Source organism: Sphaerodactylus townsendi, linkage group LG01, assembly GCF_021028975.2.
Source record: "Sphaerodactylus townsendi isolate TG3544 linkage group LG01, MPM_Stown_v2.3, whole genome shotgun sequence".
NCBI classification, from domain to species: domain Eukaryota; kingdom Metazoa; phylum Chordata; class Lepidosauria; order Squamata; family Sphaerodactylidae; genus Sphaerodactylus; species Sphaerodactylus townsendi.
The window spans coordinates 55,099,836-55,127,759 of NC_059425.1; the positions used below are offsets into that span (position 1 = coordinate 55,099,836).

Genomic DNA, 27,924 nt, shown 5'->3' on the forward strand with positions numbered 1-27,924 from the left:
AACATGCAAAAAAAAAATTAAAAGGGACCTCCCTCCAATAACAGGGCAATAATGAATGCATTACTGTGGCAAGCAGATTCTCCCTAACTGTGGACAGCACTGTGGAAAGGAGGGAAACAAAGCATCTCCTGCCTGGCTATTTGCATGAGAAGAGCTGCAACCTGGAATTTTGCAAAAGAATCACTGGTTTAGCAATTTTCCAAAATCCTGAGTTGAGGAAAATAAAATGGGTCAAACTTTTTTGGGGGACAGTATCTGTGCAAATTCCCCTCTCTCTTTGCCCCCCAAATGTTTGTATTGTGATCTACACCCGTTATATTTGCCCTGTGCAGAATACACCAATGAAATACATATTTCTGCATTCTGGGTTGAAACTGATGCTATTAATATTGTTAAGAAATTATTTGGAGTCCCAGCTGAATCATTAAGGGCAAATAAAATGTTTCATGCAACAGAATTTGTTTGGGAGTCAAGAACAGCTTTGTGATGCTCACAGAGAATATATCTGGTGAGGAAGAAAGGTGGTGCGGCAAGTTCGGATGGACTTGCCGCACCACCCGTCTAGGCGACGGGCTGATTTATGCCCGCCTGTGGAGACTTATGGATCCTATTGGATTCCTGAATGCTCTGCGGGATCCTGAACCCGCCGGAACTCTCGATGAGCAGGTGGAGGACTGGAACTCCCGTCTCTCCGATGCCATCGAGATTGTTGCTCCCCGGCGACCTCTGCGCCCTCATGTTTGGCTGGCCCCTTGGTACACTGAGGAGTTACGCCGTATGAAACGGGAGCTTAGACATCCAGAGCGAGTGTGGAGGAAGTCTCATGATGAAGCTGCCCAAACATCTTATAGGACGTTTATGAAGGCCTATATGAGATGGCGATGAAGGAGGCAAAGAGAGCTTTCTTCTCTCTGGCATCTGCTAGCTCTCGCCCGGCACAATTGTTTGGTATCATTGGATCTCTTACCTCATTACCTGAGGCTTCTACAAATTCTCATTTGGCTATTAGCTGTGAGGCATTTATGAGCTTTTTCGCAGATAAAGTCACGTCACTCTGCCATGACCTTCCTACCACTTTGGCTACAATTAGCGAAATGGAGGCCTCCTTGCCATCTTCTGGCCCTTGCTTGGCCCATTTCTCCCTGCTCTCCGAAGCCGCTGTTGACAGGGCCCTGGCTGCTGTTAGACCTACTACCTGTCCTCTGGATCTGTGCCCCTCTTGGCTTATTAAAGCGTGCTGTGAGGAGCTACAACCCCATCTGTTGAACATCATCAATAGCTCCCTTGAGCAAGGAGTTTTTCCGGGTGGGCTGAAGGAGGCGGTGGTCCGGCCAATTACCGCCCCGTCTCGAATCTTTCGTTTCTGGGGAAGGTAATTGAGAGAGTGGTGTTGGAGCAGCTTCAGGGGTTCCTGGAGGACACATCGGCTTTCGATCCCTTCCAGTCCGGCTTCCATGCTGGGCATGGGACAGAGACAATTCTCGTCGCCGTCACAGATACGCTCCATATGCAGCTTGACCAGGGCGGATCAGCACTGCTGATACTGTTAGATGTTACTGCAGCGTTTGATGTGGTGGACCACAATCTTTTGACCCACCGCCTGGCTGCTTCCAGGGTACAGGGCACTGTCCTTCAGTGGATTGCCTCGTTTCTCCGGGACCGGAGTCAGCAAGTGTGGTATGGGGACCAAGCCTCCCGGAAGTGCCCGCTTTATTGTGGTGTACCCCAGGGGTCACTGCTATCCCCGCTGTCATTTAATATCTATATGCGACCCCATGCGACCCCTTGCTCAGTTGGTACGGAGCTTTGGGCTGATCTGCCATCAATATGCCGATGACACTCAGCTCATTCTGCTGATGGAGGGGGGAACGGTTGCTGCCCCTGCAGCTCTACAGTAATGTTTGGAGGCGGTCACTGGTTGGTTGCAGCAGAGCAGGTTGAAGCTGAATCCATCGAAGACAGAGATCCTCTGGCTGGGCTGCAAAGGGGGGGCTGGGGATTTCCAACCGCTGGTGTGGGAGGGGGCCAAATTGACACCGGTCTCCTCCGCCCGCAGCCTGGGGGTCCACCTGGATTTGTCTCTTTCAGTGGAGACCCAGGTGGCCCTTGTAACCTGGGTTGCATTTTTCCATCTGCATCAGGCCCAGCAGCTGGCCCCCTACCTCTCCCAAGTGGACCTAGCCACTGTGATCCATGCAACGGTCACCTCCAGATTAGACTATTGTAATTCGCTCTATGCGGGCCTGCCCTTGTGACCAATTCGGAAGTTGAAACTGGTTCAAAATGCGGCTGCTCGGCTGCTCACTGGTGGTGCCGCTAGAGATCACATTTTGCCAGGGTTGCGTCATCTGCACTGGCTCCCAGTTGAGTTCCGAATCATCTTCAAGGTGTTGGTTCTAACCTTTAAGGCCTTACGCAGCCTGGGACCCCCGTACCTTCGGGACCGTCTGACCCTGCATGTCCCAGTTCGGCCTCTGCGTTCGGCGGAGGCCAATCTTCTGGTAGTCCCCGGCCCCTCAATGATGCGGCTGGCCTCCACTAGGGCCAGGGCTTTTACAGCCCTGGCCACTGCCTGGTGGAACGCTCTTCCTCCAACTGTCCGGGCCCTGCGGGATCTTGGAGAGTTCCGCAGGGCCTGTAAGACCGAGCTGTTCCACCGGGTCTTTGGAGATGCCAGCCGCTGATGGTGCCCCTTCCTCCCTTTTTATCATCTGTGGCCCTTTTCCATCTTGGGCCTTCCGTTCCCTCTAAAGAGGGGTTTTTTTAGATGACCGGATGCTATATTTTTACATTTATATTTTACTTCATTTTGTATGCTGTATTTTAAATGGTTTTAATTCGATGCTTAGAGCCCTTATTTTATCTTATATCGTATTTAATTTATTGAGAGGGCTCCTTTTGCTTATTTATGTTAAATTGAAATGTTGTACACCACCCAGAGCCCTCCAGGGGTGGGCGGTATAAAAGTCAAATTAATGATGATGATGATGATGATGATGATGATGATGATGATGATGATGATGATGATGATGATGATGATGATGATGATGATGATGATGATGATGATGATGATGATGATGATGATAAACAACGGATAGTTATATCTATCTATACCAGATGTTCAGGAAAAGCAACCGGCCTTAATACCATCAAGCCCAGATAGTGATAAAGCCTCTGTGCCATCTGGATGGCTACTGTTGGAGACAGAATGCTGAGCTGGATGGATCTTTGGTTTGATCAACCAAGTTAGGTCCTATGAGCTCTCACTATTTCAGAAGAACAAATGAGTAATCTGAAACCCATAACTGAAACAAAGAACATTTATTCAAAAGAACAATAAGAGAAAACAACAGACACTCTTTCTCTCCTTTCCCTTCTCTCTTGGTAAAGATTTCTTGTTGAATTACATTTGGTAATTGGGAAAGGGGTAATAAGAGGCTAAACAGATAGATGCAAAGCAACTGTGTAAGATCGGGTTTTTATTCAATTGCATATCCCACTTGCTAAATAAATACTGTATATACTCGTGTATAAGTTGACCCGTGTATAAGTCAAAGCACCTAATTTTACCACCAAAAACTGGGAAAACTTATTGACTCGTGTACAAGTCTAGGGTGGTAATTCCAAAGCAGACGGGGGCAGGGAAGAGCCGGGGCACCCGCTCCCTACTGGGTTGCTCCCCCCCCCCCCCGCCGCATCCTGGATTCCCACAGCAGTCCCAGCCCTTGGCTCCTCTGGCGTTTCCTTGCTTGCAAGCAAGGAAACCCAAAAAGCAGATGACTGCTCTGGCATTTCCTTGCTTGCAAGCAAGGAAACTCCAAAGCAGTTGGGGGCAGGGAAGAGCCAGGGTGCCCACTCCCCCCAGATCACTCCCGGATCCCCACAGCAGCCCCAGCCCTTGGCTGCTGTGACATTTCCTTGCTTGCAAGCAAAGAAACGCCAGACAGAGCATTCGCCTGCTTTTGGGGTTTCCTTGCTTGCAATCAAGGAAATCCAAAAAGCAGATGATTTTTTGCAAAGGATTGCGAAGAGCTCCAAGCAGACCTTTATAAATTAGGTGAGTGGGCTAATAAATAGCAAATGCAGTTCAGTGTAGCAAAATGTAAAGTGATGAACATAGGGGCAAAAAATCCAACTTCACATACACGCTATGGGGGTCAGTGCTATCAGTCACAGACCAGGAAAGGGATTTTGGCGTCTTAGTTGATATTTCAATGGGAATGTCAACTCAATGCATGCAGCTGTGAAAAAGGCAAACTCTATGCTGGGGATAATTAGGAAAGGAATTGATTAAAAAAACTGCAAAGATTGTCATGCAGTGACAGTGGTGCGACCACACTTGGAGTACTCTGGTAACCACATCTCAAAAAGGATATCGAAGAGATAGAAAAAGTGCAGAGAAGGGCAATGAGGATGATTTAAGGATTGGAGCACCTTCCTTATGAGGAGAGGCTGCAGCGTTTGGGACTCTTTAGTTTGGAGAGGAGACGTCTGAGTGGGGATATGATTGTAGTCTATAAAATTATACTTGGGGAAGAAAATGTAGACAGAGAGAAATTTTTCTCTCTTTCTCACAATACTAGAACCAGGGGGCATACATTGAAAATGCTGGGGGGAAGAATTAGGACTAATAAAAGGAAACATTTCTTCATGCAACGCGTGATTGCTGTTTGGAATATGTTGCCACAGGAGGTGGTGATGGTCGCTAACCTGGATAGCTTTAAAAGGGGGTTGGATAGATTTATGGAGGAGAAGTCGATCTGTACCACAAATGCCCCACTGTCTTGGATGCGCTCAGAGGCGTTCCTCCCATTGGGCAAAGTGGGCAGCTGCCCAGGGCGCCACCTTGTGGTGGGAGACAAAATTGCAGGTTCGTTTGTGGGGGATTTTGTATTTTCAGTGTTTTTTCATTTTTTGGCCTGCAGGGGGTGCAGATTCTAGACTATCAGCACCAAAATTTCAGGGATTTTTTGGGAGACTCTCCTGATAATATGACCCAGGTTTGGTGAGGTTTGGTTTAGGGAGTCCAAAGTTATGGACTCCCAAATGGAATGCCCCCATCCCCCATTGTTTCCAATAGGAGCTAATAGGAGATGGGGGCTACACCTTTGAGGGTCCATAACTTTGGACCCCGTAAACCAAACTTCACCAAACTTGGGTGGCATCATCAGTAGGGTCTCACGAAGATAATCAGAAATTTTGGTGCTGCTATCTTAATAATTGTACCCCTGACGTAGGCGCCTAAATTTCCCCACGTTCCTCTTTTTTTTAAATCCACTCCCTTCCTGCCAATGCTTGTTTTCTTTCTTTCTTTTATTCTCTCAAAGCCTAATAAAGGTTATTATTATTATTGCCCAGTAAAATCCACCAGCTTCAACATGGATTTAAAGGGAGAATCTGAGGTCCCCAGTTTTAACATTGAAAGGGATGCTGTTTCAGGGTGGGGGAGAATTCACCCCAAAACAGCATCACTTTCAATGTTGTTCGCTTGGGGACCCGAGATTCTCCACTAAAATTAGATTAAAAAGGAGAATCTAGATCCCTAGTTTTAAACACCAAATTTAAGAAAATGATAATGTTTGGGGGTGGATTCCAGCATCACTTGTTTAAACTAGAGAGCCCAGATTCTCCTTTTAAAACCACCTTTAAGGGAGAATCTGGGGTCCCCAGTTTAAATAACATTGATGCTGTTTCCCCCAATTGTGGGGACTGGATACAACACCATAAAATGTTTTCATAGCAGTAATAAAACATTTTGAAAGCATTCTGAAAATGTTTTTTTAAAAAAATATTTCTGCTGTGTGGCATAGCCCATTGCTGTGTTCAGATTTGTGAATTGGGGGATGTTCTATAATGTGATGGTGACTTTGAAACAACCTGGTGGAAAAAAAATCATTGTTTGGTCATGGTGGGGGAGGGTGGCCACTCATGGGGGGGCATCAAACTCAGGTTTTGCCCAGGGCTCCAGTTTCCCTAGGTACACCTCTGGATGTGCTATCTAAATAGGAAGGGGGAGGAAGGCTGGCAGCTGGCAAACAGCTTTTTCTCCGGGACCTCCAATCTGCCCTGTGGAACCCAGGAGAGAGGAACCAGGGGGGAACTAAGGTTAGGTCTCATAGTTGGAAAGGAAGTTGGGGAGCCCTGACCTTCCCCAGCGGGCAGTTCCTCAAACAGTCAGGTGGTGGCAGCGGTTTACCCAGAGAGAAAGCTAGTTGGCATCCCATGGGAGTGCTTAGGGCAACAGGCACTATGGAAATGCTGCACTGGGGAATGGCAAAAAGGGGTGATTTTTTTTTTGCCAGTAGGTGAGCTACAGCAAGTAGGAGCACGTTGCTAGGCATCTGCAAGCCTGCCTTTTCTTCTTCATGGGGCGGGCCACTTCTTAGGGTTTTCAGGGCAGCCCTTGGTGTCCTTCCCCATGCTCCTGAAGGAAGAGGAGGAGGGCAGCTGGCACTCATGCACTCCAGTGCCCTTGTACACCCCAAGGAGGAGTAGAGGGCTTGTTTTCTTTGGCCCTCTCAGAGTCCTTCGCTGTCCTCCTGGAGGAGGAGGAGGAGAGTAGCTGGCCCTTGGTATTCTTCTCCACCTACCCAAATGAGAACACCCCCACAACACAAATTAAAATGTCATGTGGATGCAATCCCTCACTATGTCCCTGTTTATGGCAACCCTGTAAGTTTTTCAAATCAAGAGATAAACAGAGGTGGTTTGTCATCATCTTTCTCTGTGTAGGAACCCTGGACTAACGTGGTGATCTCCCATCCAAGTACTAACTAGGGCTGACCTAGTTTAGCTTCTGAGATCTGACAAGATCAGGCTAGGCTGGGCTACTTGTGTAACAACAAAATATACCACATAAGAGAATATGTATTAGTAAGAGTCTGAACCCATAGAGAGAGCTCACTGTGGTGCAGTCAGATCATTTTAGACTCGGAATTTCACAGTCTTATAGGAGCCCCTGCCTTTTAAGTGGTAGTACAGACATCACATGCAAATCTGCCGCCTGTTTTTAGATCCCCATTCAGCCCATGAGGCCAAAGTTCAGCCCTGAGAGCACCACTAAAAACTTAATTTCCAAGTCCAGGTGGATATATGGAACCTGCATTTTTAGAGGACATTGTTCTGTTCCTACACTGACTAAATTGGTCATTAGCCTAGTAGAACATGTGGGATATTGAGCCACCATAGAGATAATTTTCGGACAGTCGGTGTATTTGTATAAAGTTGTGTGATTCCCAGACAAAAGGAAAGCAAACAAAAAAAAAATGTTAAGCAAATTAATCCACAGTGAGTCTGGTGGCTCTTGCGCAAAAAGAGAGAGAGAAAACAGACCTAGATGATCAGTAAGGCTGTTAAGTATTAGTTCACATGCCAGTCACACAGCAAAGTCATTCCTGGCCATTGTATTACAGACAGTTGAGGAAACGTGTTTAAGCAATTCGATCTCATGGTGAGTTTTTTCTCAAATGGCCTATTTTCACTTTGAAAGGCAGGCTGCCTAATAGACAGCAATAAGAATGATAATGTGTCTCCATGATTAAAGTTACAATCACAGATCAAGAAAGAAAAGCTATTTTAGTGAGAAACAGCGACAGGAAGACTTCAAAGCAATTTCCCTGCAGTTTCTAACATTATTAATAGGTTCGATACCAGTAAAAATATACAAGTTAAAAAATACGAACAAAGAAGTTAAGATGAGAGAATTGTGTGAAGTTGAATTACAGGTGAAAAAAAGGATACATTTAAAGAGTACTTTTTACTCTTAATTAAATGTGCCAAGTTTGGTCAAAATAGTAGATGCATACCAGCCTTCACGAATGATAGAAGAAAAGGAAACATGTAGAAGAATGATAGAAGCAGAAATAAATCTACTGTCTGTTCTACTGTTCTCATTTTCTTTACCAGTAGATGGCAGACTAGTCAATGCAATGCAGTACACTGAATTTTGTGCACTGAATTTCATGTCCACTTTACACATTAAAAGTTCATGGACAGCAACCAAATTGGAGAAATATATGTCATCATATGGCTTTTATGTAATAGCTTTGAAGTGTCCTTGAAACACATGGAATAAATAGTTTGCCAAACATAATTTCACAGGAACTCAGTTCTGAACTTCACATCAGTGCAGTTAACAATACATTCTGGCAGAGGCTACAGAAACAGAGAGAAAGGGGAAGGGGAAGGGAAGTCGCTTATTGCTCAAGCCCTGATTTACCCCAGGGGCTTAATCAGTGGCCCTTTCCACACAAACCTTTTAAAATGCTTTGAGGCAGGAAATAAAATGTTTCCTCCATGGAGTTCGCATTCCGCCTTATGCCACGAAAACATTTTATTTCCAGCCTCAAAATGTTTTAAAATCATTTTAAAACAATGATTTGGTTGAGACATTTTCAGAATGTTTCCAGTTCCCTAGGCAATCTGTTTACAACATTTTCCATGCCTCTGTGCCATCCCCAAACTTCCTCCTCAGCGTCATTTTCTGAGTTCACTCTGTTTCCCCTCACCTGTTTCTTTTCACCATTTCTGTTTGGTTTTTAAAAAATTTGGGGTGAGGGGATAATCTTTGACGCATTCTCTATACAAGGTACAGATAACCTAGTTCTCTATATGAGATACAGAGAATCACAGAAAGAAGCTGTGTATCATTGAAGCATTGATTCAAGAACTATTTCAAAAAAGGGAAAAACACATAATAATGGCCCTGAATTGTTTTGAGTGGGTGAATGTGGCCATGCATCATGGTAAAGGGGGGATTTAAAATGTTTTGGAAACGTTTCAGATGATTTGTGCAGAAAAGGCCATTACCCAGTGGGCTACTGTATATTAATCAGTTTTTGCATTGTGTACTATTGTTATGAAAAGTTGAAAGCTTTTGCTAGCGCTGAGAAATGTCACAGTATGGTATATGAAAAGAATATGTTCACAGTGTGGCACTTGGGAAACAGGGAACTAGTTCTGTAGTGAAATAATTTTAATTTCTTGACAAGCATCTACTTAGTCATCCAGGAAGCTATTTACTAATAACTATTGAAATTAAAGTAAAAATATGGCAAAATATCTTTAACCTATATTTTTAGAGGCATGTTGAAGATGTTTTCAGTGTACACCTAAAGAAGTAAGGATGTGAGAGTAAGGAGGTAAGAAAGAGGAGGAAGGTGATGCGGGGCTTTGAAAGTAAGGATAAGAAGAAAGAAAGACCATGCAGGGTTTTAAGGACAGCTGTCACATAGTCAAGGGACTGATTTTGGGACCACAGCGCTGGAGAGATGCTGGGGGCCAAGGTGGGACAGGAGAAGCCAGAAGAGGAGGAGGTTGTCATATCAAAGCAAGAAAAGGCTAGAGCGAATATTAGAGGTTTTGTCAACAGGAGCAGAGGTGATGTTTTTGCCATATTGTAAAGAGACAATTATCAAATTCAGCAGCCTGAATATGAGGAACAAATGAAACAGAAGAGGAAAAGATAACGTTAAGATTTCATGCAGATTTGGCAGATGGTTGGGGAGGTTGTCAATGGAGAGTAACAAACAGCAGATGCCTTATATGTAAGGAAAAGATGGGAAAGTTAGTGCTGGGGACAATGTACCCAAGGATAAATATCAAACAGATAACTGGAGAGCAGAGGGAGAAAGAAAGATCAGAAGTAGCCAAAAAGTCCTGTGAATTACCAATAGTGAAGTGGTATTGAAAGCCACAGGATTTCTTCCTGCACTTCTAAAACTTTATGGCTGCAATCCTAAGGACACTTTCCAGGAAGTGAGTCCCATCTTATTTCCAAATAGAATTATTTAGGATTGCTCCTATGGTATTCTATCAGTCTGGGCTTCCCCCACCCCTCCCCCAATACTACTTTCTCAGAACCATAAAGTTAGGTTTCAATTTTTTTGAATGTTTAAATGATCTAAATGTTTTTAAATGTATTTGTATTGTTTAAAAGTGTATTTATATTGATTATGTTTTAAATTGTTTTGGTTGTGTTTTATAGAAAGGTTGTGACTCACCCTGGGCTTGTTGGGAAAGGGAAGCCCCGTACAAGACCAATAAATAAATGAATAATTAATGCCAGATATGGAAAGGGATCTTGCCTTACCCTTTCCCATTGCCATACACATTTATATGAGTTTCATTGGCATGGCACTCTTAGCATTCCTATGGAGAAGCGACAAGTAATGTGACATCAAGCAATAGACATAAAAAGTACAAGTGCATTGGGGCATCTTCTTTATACCAAGTTATCATGTGTGAAGCTAGTTTTAACTGACTGTCCCCAGGATCAAGGGAGCGATTTTGTCAAGAGTAGCAGTCTGAAATAATTCCCTCAGTCCTGCAACCACCCCAAACCAACAAAATCACTTTGCTGAATACTCTAATATCTAGGGAGTTTATAGTCCTTCAGAGCTTAGGGTACTTTCACACATGAAACTAGAAGTATGTGTCTGCAATGCACATTAAAAACAAATTTGCTGGGATGCACATCTTATTTTAAAGCAGTCTTCTTTCCCTCCACATCCTGAATGAAGAACGCTCAGAAACATTCAGTGTAATTTGTGGAAATGCCTATATTGCACAGAAAACTAGATGATCTACCTTTCAGCTTTACGTGCTCAGTGAATATTTTAATTCCTACACTGCCTGGACATCCTCAGTGCTTCAGGCTTAGACTACATGTTATAGCTTCTAGCAGATTTTTTATGAATAACATTTCTTGCCCAACTCACACTTATTTTTAAAAAGTTCTTCACTGTAAAGAGATTAAACAGTGCTAAGAATTTATATGCCATCGATCTCAATCTAAGCAAAGAGTGAAATGGTTGTAAAATATTCCAGTGTACTCCCACTTCTGCAACACTAGAGTAAACTTAAGAAATGGCTTGGCAGGCAATGGACTATAAGCACTACTTTCAGAGTTTGTCCACACCAGCATTCTTGTCACATATTTCCCTTTTATCTTTCACAGTCCAGGAATTAATCTTTGAATGTTTTCACACATAATGCCTTCTTCTCCTGGAACTGCAGGCTCTTGTTTAATAAATGCTGAATAGGCTTACTCACAGCCATTAACCCATGCACCTACACATTCCACAATACATTTGGTGCTGCATTTGAGTTGGTGGTAGTTGGGAGGGAGGGAGGAATGAGATTTAACACAAATCATGATGTAGCCAGGATCCAATATGTCTCAGCACATAGCTTGGCTTCTCCTGATAGTAGTTAATGAACAAAATTGTCAATGTATCTACTGAATAGCTGCAATAGCACAAATTCACAAGTTTTTTTTTAAAGAAAAAGACTTTGATAATGAGAGAGAAATGATACAAAGATTGGGAAGAGGGACAGAGTACTACTTTCTTTGAGATGAATCAAATAACACTTATATCTCTCCACTGCTATCCTTTTTTTCCTCTTAAGAAAAGCAGGAAATAATACATGAAAAAAATGGTGACAGGTGATCTTACTATTGCTTGCCATAATTTGTTATAGTAGATCATAGGACACTACCAGTCTGGATATACTCTGAGTGACAGAAGATCACTTGCTTTACTCTTCCTGGCTAAAATGCCTAAGTAGAGAAAGGGCACTTTGAAATATCTAGGTTAGTGCTATGCTCAGTCAAAGCAGCTGATAGTGGCTTTCAGGATGCAAAAGGATTTCATAGAAAGTGCAGAGCTTTCCAAGGTGTCATGCTCACTCATCAGAAAGTTCACTTTACTGAAGTTCACTTATATTAAAATCAAACCAGCTACTAAAATACATGTCTTTGGTTATTTTTTGCTTCTACTATGAACTGCAACCAAGAAAAGGTAGGTGTACTCAGAAACAAATGATCGAAAAATATCAGTGTTCTGAATAAAGAATGTCTCAAGTGGGGCTTCAGAAGTCCGTTGTGTCAACATGAGAGCAAGCATCAGGTTCAAAGCACGACTTTAAAAAAAACAACTATGTCCATTTCTCTAAGTGATTTTTGTGGTATTCTGGAAACTGGAAGAATCTGACGAAGAATATTTTCAAATACTGGACAATAAAATAGAATGCTTCTTGGTTGTGGCACTACATTAGGTATTAGAGTTTAAAATAGCATCTTGTGGTTCACAGAAAGCTCTTTAAACACTTTCTACTAGATTTCTTCTCTAAAAACATTAGAAATGTAGGAAGAGCCCTGCTGGACATCTATCTAGTCTGGTATCCTGTTTCCCAAGATGCCCCAGAAGGCTCCTAGCAGGGAAACATAGGTCAAAGCCTTCCCAAGCTGCCCGCCCCCCAGGAATACTATCTGAACATAGCAGTTCCATTTAGTAATTATACCCAATAGATGGACATATCCTCCTTGAACGTGTGTAATGCCCTTTTAAGCCAATCTGAAGCATGTGGCCATGACTGCATCCCATAGCAGCAAGTTTCACAAGTTGATTACATGCTGTGCAAAGACATTCCCTGGTCTAGTTCATGACAGATGCATAATCTATTTGTCTCCGTGCAAAATCCTACAGTTTCCCACAATAGAGATCTTTGTTTAAAAAAATCATAAGAGAAATAGAAGGCAGACAACATGAAGTATAAAGATTACCAGTCTCAGTATATCCATGAGGCCTCAATGCTTGTTTCTACAATCTGCCAATGGACTTAGCTTGCCGTCTCTCCAAGTCTTCCTGCCTATGAGCTAATTTAGTAGCTTCATTTTTAAAAGTTAGTTCTGTATTTTCCTTTAAGAAAAGCCATTCTATAATGATTTCACGTCAGCCCCTATAAACCATCAGCAATTCAACTACATTTCATTGGGACATATTCTGTTTTTGACCCAGATTTTATACAGATGCCAGCTGCTTCTTGTTCAATCTATTCATCACAACAGAGAAATGAACACAGTGTGAGTGGGGGCCTCAGATAGAAAGGAAGAAGGAAGACTCTGACGTAAAACCCCAGAGTAAGCTTCATATGCTGCAATATTACTATGTGACTTTAGCAATACAACCTCAAGGTCAGCAATGAGTAATCATTAGACTACTAGTCACTAGTAGGTTACTAGTCCAGCCTCCATCTGGAAAGGATTGAGATGGGACAGGGTAAAAGTTTATAAACTTATGCATGAGGTGGAGAGATTTCATAACAAGAATTTTTCTCCTTCTACCAAAGTACTAGAACTTGAGGCATCCAATAAAGTTGATGGGAAGGACAACAGGAATAATTTATTTACAAAACAAGTAATTAAAATGTGGAATTAATTGCCAGAGGATGTTGCGATGGCCACAAGCACAGATTACTAATAGCTAGCTAGCTAATAGATTAATGTAGGGGAGATATATCTGTGGCTAAAAATGTAACTTCCTTGTTTAGAGGCAGTAAATCTCTGAATACCAGTGTCAGGAGGAATACCAGTGTCAGGAGGAAACATCAGGGGAAGTCCTTGGCCTCTAAGCTCTGTTGTTGGACCTCAGTGGGACTTTTGTTTAGCAAGGCTTCTGATTGACCATTTAAAAGAAAAAAATAATGAGCTGAATATGAATCAGAGCACTGGAGACAGGATAGTGGCAAATGAGGCCTTTAAAGTAAGAGAGATTGGAAATTATCAATTTCAGTGTAACTCATCCAGAAACTGATATAAACTGATCGACTAAGCTCAGGACATTCCAATAAAGGCCAAGGAAATCAAGGAAAACTGTGATGAAAAACTTACCCAAAACACACTCCTAAGAGGCATTTATTTAATTATTTTTGCCCCCACAGCATATTATGGGATGGCAACCACTAGTAGGCATGCACAAACTGAGGTAATGCTGATAACTATAGCTGACCAATAAGGAGTATACTAGTTTAAAAGCCAGAGTGGTGTAGTGGCTAAGAGCAGGTGGACTCTAATCTGGAGAACCAGGTTTGATTCCCTGCTCCTCCACATGAGCGGTGGAGTTTTAACTGGTGAACAAGATTTGTTTCCCCATTCCTTTGGGTAACCTTAGGCTAGTCCCAGTTCTTTGAAACTCTCTCAGCCCCACCTACCCCTGTTGTGGGGAGAAGAAGGGAAAGGGGTTTGTAAGCCTCTTTGAGTCTCCTTACAAGAAAGAAAGGGGGAGTATAAATCCAATTTTTTCTTTTTCTTAACTATAAACACACATGAAAAAGTAGGATGGTATATAACAGCAAGTCTGCCTTTGGTGTATTTCACACAAGTCCATGAAAATGTTTTGAAAATGTCTGTAAACATTTTGCAAACATTTTTAAAAAAACACATTTGTCCACACTAACCCCCTTGAAAGCGCTTTCTGGCCAACATTTTGTGGTCATTCCATTTTATTTCATTTTTATTTATTCTTAAATTCGTAGTTATGAAGCTTCAAAGATTTGGATTACGATTCTCTAGGGGTCATGTCTACATAGCTATATAGACACAACCCCTCAGAAAATGGCACCGTTGAGAACTGCGAAAAGGCATGGGAAATGTTTTAAAGAGATTACACAGTAAGTGAAAACATTTCCAAAAAATAAATGCTAGGGCACATTCTATACTCTCATCACTTCACAAATGATATTTCTTAATTATTCTAGACTCCCTATAAAAGTGGATAAGTATCTTGTCCGGTTTCCACAAAATTTTGAAAATACTTTGTGTGAAGATACTACCAGTGCCTACGTACTGTGGAAAACATAGTATGGAAAACAGTATGAAGATATTGTTTAATATGGGACTTAAGCTTGAAAGTCCTGCTGCTTTGTTGATGCCTCAGACATTTTCAAAATGTCAGGATGTTAGTAATACCATTCATATATACATCTAATTTACTACATATCATCTGCCAAATTGAGATGGGAAATATAATATTTGAAAATACCATAAGACAAATGGATTGTGCTAAAAGCCATGGATGCTGTCCCTTCTTTCTGAAATGTAAAACTGGAGCATAATTCAATAGCATTTCACTCTATCTTTCCATACAACAATGACATGGTAAAAGTAGGTCTTGAGATGAAATAAGAAGGTCGTTTGAAGTCATGTCATGATAGCCAAAAGAAAATTACAGTACTGAATGCTACTGACAGGAAACACCACCAAGCTTTCTAAATGACTAGATAGGATGATGTCCAAATGCTATCCCACATACAATTTTTCCATGACTACATCACCACACACTGATTCCATTAGATTACATTAAATTAGGCCCTTTTTAACTCATATGGGGGCAGAAGGCTGTCATTCTGTAAACTAATCAACTGACAATCTTTGCCCCCACCCTTTGGTAGTACCTATATATGGCAGCCATGATTTACAACAGAAGTAGGCAGTGAAAATCACAAATTGTGGCATGTGGGGGGGCAGCACCAGGGCCCATGGGTGGGCAGAAAACTGGGAGTCCATCCTGGGCTCCATTTTCCTTAGTTACACCACTGGGAAACGTTAGCAGCATGGTCACCATTTTTCTTCCTGCGTTCAGGCCATTTGAACATTCTGTAATCAAGAATGTAACTCAGCATAAATGTTATCAGCCCTGCTCCTGCTGAGTGCCAGTAAAACCTTGAACAACTCTTAATGAATTGTGTATATAGAAACAGTTCAGTGCTACACTTACATTGGCAGGTTCTCTGGAGCTGGCTAATGCTCTGAAGTATTAAATTTCTGTGTAGTGAGAAAAGACCTTGAAAAAGAGGAGAAGGCAATTCTTCCTTGAATCAAGCAATTTTAACTATGCAAGCCTTTGAATCGCACAGGCTCTTCAGGCAAAATTGCATTTTGCTCCAGTCTTGCAGTGTTTCAAGAAGACTACACAATCTGTTATTTTGATCAATTTATAATACTTTTTCTCTGCTGCAGACATGGGCAGAATGTAATAAAGTTACCTGCAATGCTGGCTGTTGTTTTCATTTATTTATCTTCATGATTTTTTAGTGTCAGTTGAGACAAAATTCATCTTAAAAGGGAACACAATCTTGAATAGTAATTGCAAAGGCAGGATTTGTGCCATTTTATCAAAAGGTCCAGTTATTTTCTCTCAATCCTATTTCTGTGAGAAAACAACTTTAAAAACTATGTTTAAAGCTAACAGGATGAAGACTGTTATTAGACTGCTATTAGTCAGACAGAAAAATGTTTGAAAGTCTGATATGATATAAACACATGTTTATTTAGATCTTCCTTTCAAATCAACATCAATTTTCAATTATTTATCTGAACAGAACCAGACCAGAAGATGTGCAAAAGAACTGCAGTTCCTTTAGGAGTTGCTGTTTCTGGCACAGAGAACAGACTGGACACTCTACAAAGCCCCCCAAAACACATTCACTTTCTTTTCCCCTGCAAAATTTGACTCAATTAGATTGTCTGCAATCTTTCTTGATTCTTTATAATTTTTTTCCTCACATGGATGCTTGCCCAAGTCCTACTCAGCATGAATGGGGCTGCAATTCAAATGTTTCAATCTGAAATATGACACCAACTAAAACTTACATGTGTTCTAACTTCAGGCACCAATTGTCTCAATGTGTGTATCAGACCTCAGTCTGAGGTCTGATTCACACATTGAGACAATTGATATGGTGACTGAAGTACAGTCTATTAAGTTTAAACTGTTTATATCCCACTTAGCCAATGCAACATTCCTGAAACAACTCATTATAATTTGAAATCAGTTCTGTGGTACCTGATTCATGTGATCAACTGTTTCTGTGAGCTACTTTGCATTAAGTTCAATCATTTACTATTCCACTTCAGTTTACAGAGATGAGGTAACCTCCTCACCAAAATCTGAATGCAGGGGTGGTTTAGGGCTACCAACCTCCAGATGAAGCCAGGGGTTCTCCTGGAATTACAATTGATTTTCAAACTACAGAGATTAGTTCCCCTGGAAGAAATGGCAGCTTCAATGGGAGGACTCTATGGTTTACGGGAACTGGCTGAGAGGCTGGGAGAACCAAATGTCTTAAAATGACATCACCTCACCATGGAGCTCCCTCTGCACCCAAATGCCACCTACACTAGGCACAAACCCTAAATTTCCAAAGTCAGATTTGGCAGCCCTTGCAGTGGTCTGGTCCTTTTTCTTAAGTTTCCACTGGCTGCTGCTCAGGAGGGTCATTGGTGGTCATGATTAATTGGAGGCAACAGACCCTGTGAGGTTGGCAATGCAGAAGAGGCTCAGACCCTGGCTGCAGTTCTGATTCCTATTGTTGTAGAGGCCTGGGTTAAAACTTAGCAGCCTTTGTGGCATTTTACCATCCCTCTCTGACCCATGGCAAATCTTCCTCAACAAATGACCACAGGTGGAACAGCCTACATGCAGCTGTCTCTCAAGTCACCATGCCATGCTCTGTACACTAGATGTTAACGGGGTCACGGAATTTGTATCGCAGACATGCAATTATTTCTGTCAGATTTTTTTAAACTACATGTATGATTTTGTAGTTTACACACTTGCTTGGCATGTTTACTCACTTGTAAGTCCCACTGAATTCCTCAGGATTTCTTGTCAAGTGCAAATATTATTTGTGTATCTACTTGAATATATGGGTCTGCTGGTTTAATCACTCAGTTCACAGAACTGAATGCACATTATTATACAATGAAACCTGGATTTAATACTAAATGTACATTCGACAGGTTGTTCCAGCCAGTCATTGCATCGAGGCTATACATGGGATCATGGCGTTCACATTTTGACTTCATATTTTTAGGGGAATATTTAGGAGGCTATATATAAAAAATCATACTTAAGAGTCACTGAGATTCTTTTAAAAAACAAAATATTCTTTTCAATATTTACTTTATTGGATACTCATTCCTTATATGGTTTTATCAATACTTTCTTTTTCAGTCCAATATTTCCAAAGAGAATTCTGCAGTCCTAGAGAAAACACACAGTTGCCTTTCTGTCTAGACTCCATGAGCTCAGTCATCATAATGACATGCTAAAGCATTCCACCTGTGAACCATGCCTTTCTGTAGTATTCAAAGCCAGTTGTTTAATCTTCTCTCATACAACCTAAAAGGCCTAATATTTAAATGGCAGAGTAAAATATTCAAAGCACGGAGAGCACTAGAAACCTGCACACAGGCACTGCAAGTAACCCCAGTAGGGTATAAGCAATAATCCTACACAATCATGTCCACTGTGGCAGTATTTGGGCAATGTAAAGCAAACACATCTGTCCCCAGATGAATGGAAGTAAATTAAAAGCAATTGAGAGCAAGACATGAATGCAAAAACCAAACCAAATATTTGCTGAAACAGTGAAGAACAGGAAACACTTTGCCAGCGATCCAATTAGAGGCATTCCATTGATGGATATAAGAGTGGCCAGAGGCACATATTCTTAAACCACAAGAAATAAACAAAAATGATTAACATTTAGACCAGTGGTAGTTGTCAAAAATCATGCCATTCCCCACCCCACACCATTTGAATCTATGCTTCAAAGAGATCTCCTGGCGGAAATGTGGGGTATAGGCTGGAGTCCCCACTAGAATTTCAGAGTTCATGGAGGTAAACAACCCTGAATTCTTCAATACACCCCCATGTTCTTTTTCTAATCGAGAGCATGCTTGTTTTGGATGCCATGATCTTACTATTTCTAGAATGATTATTTGATACCCTTTGCAATTACAAAAACATTTCTTTGATTTACTGAAGTATTTCACTGGTGGATTTCACTGGTGGATTTCTACTTGGGAAAACAACTGTAATCGTTTCTTGCAGAATGCAGCTCCTCATGTGAAGTCATTAAACACACTGTTGTTATCATAGCCACCAACATTCATAAGTATCTGTTTATGAATTGTCCCACTTTCAGCTGTATTATTATTCAAGCACCTTTCTCCCTTAGAAGTTATTTCTTGGAACAGAATGTTAAATGAAATTTGATGCTCTGCAAACAAGACACCTTAAGGCAGCTTTTTCATTAATTTATGTGCAAAGTTCTTTCCAGGTATAATTCAAAGTGCAGACTGTTACCTTTAAGACACTAAATGGCATGGGGCTAAGATACCTAAGGGACTGTCTCCATCCATACTATCCAGCTCACCATTTAAGATTTGCTTCTCAAGCCCTGATCTTTGTACCCCGCACCCCCTTCAGAGGTGAGGCAGTTGTCAACTAGAGACAGGGCATTTTTTGTGTTGTCACATCACTCTTGGAAAGCCCTCCCACTTAAGTCTTGTCTAGCACCTACTTGACTTTCTTCTAGACACAGGCAAAAACACATCTTTTTACTTATGATTTTAATTAGGGCTTGTATCTTAACAGCTTAATGGTATAGTTTTTGTGCTGCTTATGTCAAGGGGGTTGTGTTTTAACAATTTGTGTTATACTGCTGTGGTTATTCATTGTAAGGTATCCTGAGCAGGTCTTTGAAACGGCAGCATAGAAATATTCTAAAGAAATAGTTAACCCTTTACTTTCAATGAAACGCTTGCTGATAGTTGTGAACTATGTGACCAGACCAAGAAATCTTTTATTTGCTCAATTATGGAACAACCTCCCCTCGGGGGGGGGGGGTCACCTTGCCCCCCCTTTCAATCTTCAAGAGGCAGCTGAAGAAAGTTTATTTAGGCACATAAGTTAGGAATTTGACCAACTCAGTTTTTATTTATTGACAGTTTATATGAAACTTCAAAAAATAGCAGACAACCATATAATATCTGAAGCAGCAGAAAATGGCAGATGGGCAGAGAAACAATAGTAGTAGTCGAAGGGGGCGTGGAGCTTTGAATCTGAGTTTCCTTTTTCCCTTCACAGGCTAGTGTAGAGGATCCAGATAAAACATTTTGAGGCTGAGATAGGGCAAAAACCATGCAGAACTCCTTGGAGGAAATGTTTTATTTCCTTTCTTAAAACATTTCATTTTGTCTGTGCAGAAAGCACCTTTATTCAGTCCACTGGCTGCTACATGTAGGATTTTTTTCAAAGACAGTTGCTATAAAATTGCCTTCCAGAAGTTGATAGGAAGTTTGTTGTTGCTGAACCATGTATGTTAGCTCAGCTGCCCTGAGTTTGGCTTAGGCCAGGGAAGGTGGGATAGTAAATCTAAATAAGTAAATAAGTAAAAATTCTGTTTTGTTGGGATTCCACAAATAATTCAAATAGGGCTGAGGGAGGGGATTTTGGCACTGCTACCTAATTTTATATTGTATTTTATACAATTTTAAATTATATATGTTGCATTTTAAATAGTATATTGCTTTATTATTTCAACCTGTCTTGAGTCTGGTTGTGAAAAAAAGGCAGGATAAACAATTTTTAGACAAACAAAAAGCCTCAGTGAACTGAAAGGTTTGTAACAAAACCAAATTTCCACTTCTTACCAAGGTAATGAATTAGCACTGTTCTTTAAAAATCAGATTTCTGAAATGTTCCAATCTGATATATTTGATCCATATTATCAATAGAAAGTTTATATCCTATGCAGTCTGTAAATAATGTACTGGGTGACTCAGGATAACTGACTGCAATTTGCAATCATCTTCTTCCAAGTAAAAATAAATAAAAATATAGCTCACTCATTTAATATCAATAAAATCTGGCACCCTCATCATTACTCAGCATCAGTTTATTGCTGACTGCAATCCAATTAAAATACCATTATCTCCATAATTTGATGGAAATTGCTACCATAGAATGCACTTTTTATAACAAATGTTTCACAGGAGAACATAACATGGGGAGAATGGACTTCCTTTGGTTAGATGTGCCTTCCCAAATCAGCAAGCATGCATCTTTTAGGCCTTATATCAAACCCTAAGGGTACATGGTCTGTAATCACTTAGGATATAGATATCCTAAAGATATCTATAATTATAGGGTTATTTTACATTGTTACTGGTTATCCTCCAAACACCAGGCTACTTATTCTCTAAAACATATATGATAAGAAAGCAGTTTTATATTTTTAAGACTATATGATATCCTGTGTACGTAGTGTCTGTCCATGTGTGTGTCTGTCCATGTGTGTGTGTGTGTGTGTGTGTGTGTGTGTGTGTGTGTGTGTGTAAAGGGCTGTCAACTTGCAAGCCAACTATTGCCTCTTTATAGGGTTTTCAAGGCAAGTGAGGTGGTTTGCTGTTGTTCTCCTCTGGAAAGACTTCCTTGGTGGTTTCTCATCCAAATACTGATCCAACTAAGCTTCCACGAGCTGATGAGACAGGCTACTACACTATACCGTTCCACATCCCCATACATTATACTACCTGAAAGAAACCTTGGTACAGCTGTCACAATGTTCTTCAGTACTTTAGATCCTTCCACATGAATAAATACCATTTCACATCCCTATACCTCTCCTAGCCTTTTTTCTTCTCCCCTGAGCACTGAAAATACATCACACAGTATACACAAAAGTGGACGATTACTTATTGTTTGTAGTTTCTTTTGCTGCGATGGTGTGACAGTGCTACTAATTGTCTGCTTTTTTTAATCTCATGGCCTTTTTCTTTATCTTTTTTCCTTGTAATTTTTCCCCTAGTCTTTGGTTATTGCAAACAAATATCATTTATTTATGTTTTAAATACAAGAATAAATGTCTACATTTGCACAATTGATTCTGGTTGCTAAATGTTGCAGGAATGCACATGCAGTATTAATCAAACACAGTGATGCAGGGCAAAATTTTGTATAACTGTATTTTATATATTCAGTATCTGTTATCAGTTTGTTGTGAGACACCTTAAATGTGAATCACACACCTTGAATGTGAATCACTCAACAATACATTGTACAAATGTTTGAATTAATAAACGAATATAAAATAAATATAATCAACAATATTTAAACAGTATCTCCTGTTTTTCCACTCAAAATGTGTTCTTTCCACTCAAAAGGTACTCCTGGTTTTCCACTCAAAAGGTGCTCTTACAGCAACTAACAATTTCATAATCTCAGAGGAATTGAGAAAATGGTTTACATAATCCTTGTGGCATTTGTATTCTCTTGGAAAGTTTTTTTCATAAAAACAAAGGAAGAACCTTGCTGGATCAGACCAGTGGTCCACCTAGTCCAGTCGTAATTTTGTAGGCTCAAGACACATTCGTGCATATTCCCAAGTCCTCTACATCTAACAGTGATCACCAGCTGGGCAGCGTGAGACACAGGCAAGTATAATATGACTGGTTTACTGGTTTGTTGAAGAATAAGATCACCTGCCTATCTTCCCAACAGAGCGTGGGAATCTACAGGTTAGTGCTCCATTCCAGCAGGAGTCAACTCATATACACAGCTGGAAAAATCCAGATGTGGGCAATCAAGTTGATTAAAAGGTTGGAGCACCTTTCCTATGAGGAAGGTCTAAAAAGACCATGACTTTTTGTTTTAGAAAAGAGACAATGAAGGAGGAACATCATAGAGATTTATAAAGTTATGTATGTGGTGGAGAAAGTAGACAGAATCCCCCCCCCCCCACACACACACACACACACAAATTCCGAAACACCATGTGAATTTGATAGGCAACAGATTCAGGACAGACAAAAATGCAAAATTATTATTATTCAATGAATAATTAAATTGTGACATTCACTGCCTGTACACATAGCGACGGCCACAAGCATAGCTGACTTTAAAAGTTGATCAAATTTATGGTCCATTAGTGGATATTAGCAATGGTGACCAAAGTGATCCTTCTATAGTCAAAGACAGAAAACCTTTGGGTTCCAGAGTTGGAGATAAAAAGTCCTCCAGGGCAAGGACTTGGCCATGGGTGAAAGAACCTGCTGAACTGGGTTAGCCATTCTTCTGGTACAGCAGATCTCACCTAACATTCTTAAATTAAACAGCAAAGAAAGCACTTTCTCGTGGAACTTTGTACTTTCACTACTAGGGATAGTCACAGTGATTCTGGAACTCAGGACAAAAATTCTGTATGGAGCCACAGAGTCACTGCTGCCTATCCTTTGCCGTTGGAATCCAAGCAAGGGGCAATCCTTGCTTATGTGAGGAAGGTGGGAGCTGCTTCTGGGTACCAGAAGTCAGCTGCCCAAGCCTTTGACAGGGTGGGTACAAGTAGTCTCCACTACCAAGCTGGTTTCCTGAGCCCTAAGTGGAACAGGCATGAGCAGACACTATTACCAAATGACTGTTGCCTCGATGGTGGGGGGGGGGGTATCATGGGCTGTTCTCAGTGTGGAGCCCTGGGTTCCTGCCCCTTTTTTCCATTGGTTATTACTGACCAGTTTACAATTGTTTCAACTGTTTCTGCTGTCCCAAGTGTTTGGAGCATGGCACAGCAGGAGGCATATCCCCCCTCCCAACACACGCACACACTCACTCATTCTGCTGCTGCTTGACCCAAAGACAATTGTTCAATGATAGTTCTTTAACATTTCTTCCAAACTGTATGGAAAATAAAGATATTTCAGCCTGAATTATTTCCCATTAAAACTAATGGAAATTAAGATGAACACAATACTGAAAATAAATGTGTAATAATGAATATAATGGCATGAAGAGGCTTTTGAAATTAAAATGAATACGGAAAAAATGCCCATTCCTACTTTTTACCAAGAAAATGTATGATGGGCAATGAATGTTAGCCATAATATACCAACCAGGGCTTACTCTCAAGAAAGTATTTACTTTGTGTTATTGCAATCAGACTCCATTAAAATCTCAGCTCTAGTTGCTGGTATCCAATTTAGTACCCTCTTTCTTTCAACAGGGCATAATGAAATGATTAACTATGTTTATAGCCAACACAATAAAAACCCATAGTAATATTTTCGCTGGTTGGAATTAAAATGCTAAATTATGCTATGTTGATTTTCATTCGTCTCAGTCAAAGTTTAAAAACAAACAGGTTAATTAATTAGCCAAATAATTCCATGCTATATTTGAAGCTGTAATAAGGAAATGTCTTGACAAAATAGGTCATGCTCATTGCACACTGCTAATTACAGTTGTAAAGTTATACCCTTGTAAAGACTTTTCTGGCTTTTATCAGATTTAATGGTTTTTTTCCTGACAAAAATCCTCCTGACAAAAATCTATCTTCCCTGAATCTTAAAAAATAAGTTGCACTATTAAAAGGACAGTTTCCTAGGACCTTACTCTGTTGCATGTGTAACTTAAAGATTAAATTCATCTTATGTCCAAAGACATATTTTATTAAATGTTTCACTTTAATCTTGTCATCTAAAAAGTTATGCATGAGGTCCCCGTTGAAAACAGTTCTGAATCTAAAACTGGTATAAAATATGGCAGCATACTTGTAATCTGGGAATGTCATTGCCAACTGAGATCAAGCTAATATCAGGGGTGAGCCTCGGGGATCATGTTACACCTATTTTGTAGTCTATTATTTAAAATTGCCATGTCCAGTTCACACTGCTGACACTTACCTTTAAAGCCTTTCAAGAACTGCAGCCCGTGTTTGATTTGGGGAAGGACTGTCTCACTCCCCATGAGTCCATGCGGCAGGCTGGCAATTCCTTTCATTGTTCCACCATTTGGCGGCTGCCCACTTGCAGGTTTTTTCTGTGCCTGCCCACATGTTATGAAATATAGTCCCCAAGGCAACTATAACTCTCTGTGGATTCTTTCAATTGTACAGGTAGCCACTAATCCCTGGGATATCAATTTCTAAGGACCACAGCAAGGTGCAGTCAAAAGGCATATGTAGTTTTAAATGCTACTGGGTTGATAGCTGCCTAGATGCGCTTGCCCATGGTGAGACTGAAACACCCGGAAATGGACTTCCAGTCACAGAAACAATGTCATATTCTAGTAGAATGAACGTGTGATATAGAAAACTAAAGACTTGTCATTATTTTTCACAAATACAGAATTCTCTTACCCTTTTCCGCAGATTGTAGGTCAATATGAGGTTCCTTGAGAAAGAGTGTGAAAAGGCTGTATAGAACTCCAATACTTTCTGTAAGGCATCCCTTTTGATCACATGAAGGTCACAGTAAGTCAGTGCCCTTACATTAGCACAAGATTGGGCAAGGGTAGTTTCTTTCCAGAAGACATCACCAAAAACATCTCCTTTGCCTAGAGTAAACATCAGATCAAACCCAAATGATTACTGCATTAGCAAGATTCAAACAGCCAAAAGAAGCAAATCTTTTCCCACTCCCAAATTCCATTTCATTAAAAGTACATTTCCAATCCTGACTTCCTTGAATGCAGTACAGGGCTGCATGCAAAATGTTGCTCATGAGTACCTTCCTTCCCCAGATCAAGATTGATTTAAACATGATACTTGGCATGTAAGGAAAAATACCTTTCTGATATTTCATGCTCCCAGCTTTATACAGAATCTGTGCTCTTAGTTGCTATCAATTCCATGTTAGCTTGTCAGTGCATTGCCCAGTCTATGGATCGCTCGTATGGAGAGGCAAAATAAAATGCTTTGAATGTGATGCTGGCCAATTGTAGCACCACATAAATAGAAGCATTTTGCACATCAGCTATCACATTTAAATCAGGCCTCAGCTACGTTCAGCTAAAGGCAATAGTTTAAATCTGCCCTCTTAGCTCAGTGCTATCAGGGATATTTGGGTGTGAGAGGGGAGAGAGTTTCTTCCTTGCCTACCAGAAGATTCAACTTCCAGAAGCTCCAGGTTGGGAGGCTGTCAATCTGGGAATAGGAATACCTTTGGTGTCCTCTTCCTTGATCTGAGGTTGGGGGAGCATGCCCTCTCAACCTGAATCCTAGTCCCACAAGACTCATGTGAGTTTCCATGCATTTTTCTGGTTGACAAGGATTCCTGCTGATGCCCCCTGGAGGACTGGGGGATCTGGAAGCTCTGCTGACATGTTATCACTTGCCTAGTTATGCCACTGCTTCTTATGTGTAAGAACATGTCATTGCCAACTGAGATCAAGCTAATTCATGCCATAGTATTCCCTATTACTATGTCTGGGTGTGAAAGCTAGGCAAAGAAGAAAGTGGATAGGAAGAAAGTAGATTTGTTTGAAATGCGATGTTGAAAGAAAGTGTTACTGATACCCTGGACTCCCCCCCCAAAAAAAAATCCCTGAGGGTTCAAATCAAGCCTGAATTGTCCCTAGAAACTAAAATGACTAAACTTTGGTCACATAATGAGAGGACAAAAGTCACTGGAAAAGACAATAATGCTAGGAAGGGTTGAAGGCAGCAGGAAAAGCAGAAGACTTAACATGAGATGGATTGACTCTATGAAGTATCTCGACCCTCAGTCTGCAAGACCTGAGCAACACTGTTAACGACAGGACCTTTTGGAGGACAGTGATCCACAGGGTCACCATGAGTCATAAGTGACTTGATGGCACTTAACATATTACATGCATTTTGTTGTGGTTCTTTTTAATCATCTAAGGATTCAGGCTTGCTCAATCTTGTCAGATCTCAGAAGTTAAGCAGGGTTGGCAAATACTAGAATTTGGAAGGGAGACCACCAAAGAATACCAGGGTTGTGACACAGAGGCAGACAATGGCAAACCACCTGTTGTAGGCTCAGAGTCTGTCAGTTAGAAGTCCTCTGATGAAGAGCACTGGCAGAATGACTGTAAGGAATTCCATAGAAGCAGAAATAAAAGTGCTAGCTTGTGCATGAATTTGCCGGTCTGCATGACATCCTGCAAAGCTCACTGTGACACGCTGCGGGTAGGAATAGAATCTCCCCAGAAGTGCAGGTTATAATCTTGTCCATCCCATCCCTCCCCTGATTCCTATGGGAACTGGAGGTCTCATCTCCTCAGAGATAAGGTCTCCGCCAGAAGCTGGCCTTATCAGCCCGGTTGTGGAACAGCCACGGCATGCTGACCCATTGAATCCTTTACAATGACCCCACTGTGCTGGAGTCCCAGTCAAATGGGCCTCAAGCACAGCCAAAAGCCTCACAGGATGCAGACAGAGCTGGCCCAAGTCAAGAGTTGGAGGTCAGAGTGCTTGCAGAAGAACCTCCAGCCACTGAGGCCAACCTAGCAGTCCACCCAGCAAACATGAGTCTGTGAGGCAGCTGAGAATTCGCACCTGGCAGAAGCTGCACTCTAAAAGGCGCAGTGTGCGTGTGGAAGCCCTAAAGCAATGCAGAGAATGCTGTGAGTCAGCTCAGGATCAAGACTGAGTCATAGCACAGGTTTATAAGAGATGGCTCTGGGAAGTGGAAGTTGCAGGAGTAACCTTGTTGAAAGCCTGATACCTGTCATACCTGCTTGCAGACAGAACTCAGCCTTAGACGGGAGTGCCTGACCTACCTTTATTCCAGGACTGACTCTTCCCAGACCTGTTCCTCTGGACTCAACGTAAGGCTGCTTTCTCCCTCTCATGCATCTGTGCCTGCTATCAGTTGTAACCTGACCCTCTGTGAGGCTGGCAGGCCTCTGAACATCTCTTGCCCTGAAAACTCTATGCTGCTCCACTCCAAACCAGGGTGTGTGTGTGTGATTTTCCTGTCTTCTCTGACAATCCTTTCAAGCTTTATGTCAGCTGTAACTTGACTATAAAAAAGGATTCATATATCAGACCTATTTATTTATGCTATGAAAAGATTCCCAATGCATCATTAAAACCATCTTAGAAAAGATCACAATGACAGTAGTATTTGTAATACAAAAACAAAGCATTCTGCTGAATAGTGTGATAATCCCAATTGTTTTTAAAGCATTTGAAGTATTATCAATGCTTTATGAGAAGGTATTCAGATAAAGTATGCAACACTATCCCCATAGCAGAGGTTTTCAAACTTCTGTTACGTCTCTTCCAGCTTATGACTACACTACAAATTAGTGATCTACAAAATGTCCTGTCATTAAAAGCCTTGCTGAAGTCTTATAAACTGAAGGCTGTGGCTTCTTTCTTTGAGTCAACCCATCTCATGTTGGGTCTTCTTTTCCTAGCATTATTCCATATTCCAGTGGTCTCCTCATAGTGTGACCAATGTACAAAAGCCTCAGTTTAATAATTTTAGCTTCTAGGGTAAATATAGTGCTGTTCAATGCCACACCAAGGCCAAGACACTGTGGCAAGAATACA

The 27,924-nt window shown here is 41.2% G+C and overlaps 1 protein-coding gene across 1 annotated transcript in view; it reads right to left on the reverse strand.

Moving 5' to 3' along the window:
- The window catches only part of KCNH1 (potassium voltage-gated channel subfamily H member 1), a 299,776-nt gene that overhangs the window by 76,369 nt on the left and 195,483 nt on the right, over positions 1 to 27,924 (reverse strand). Inside the window, exon 10 of the mRNA XM_048484669.1 lies at positions 24,760 to 24,956. Coding sequence (XP_048340626.1) covers positions 24,760 to 24,956 — 197 coding nt within the window. The remainder of the gene's footprint in view (positions 1 to 24,759; positions 24,957 to 27,924) is intronic.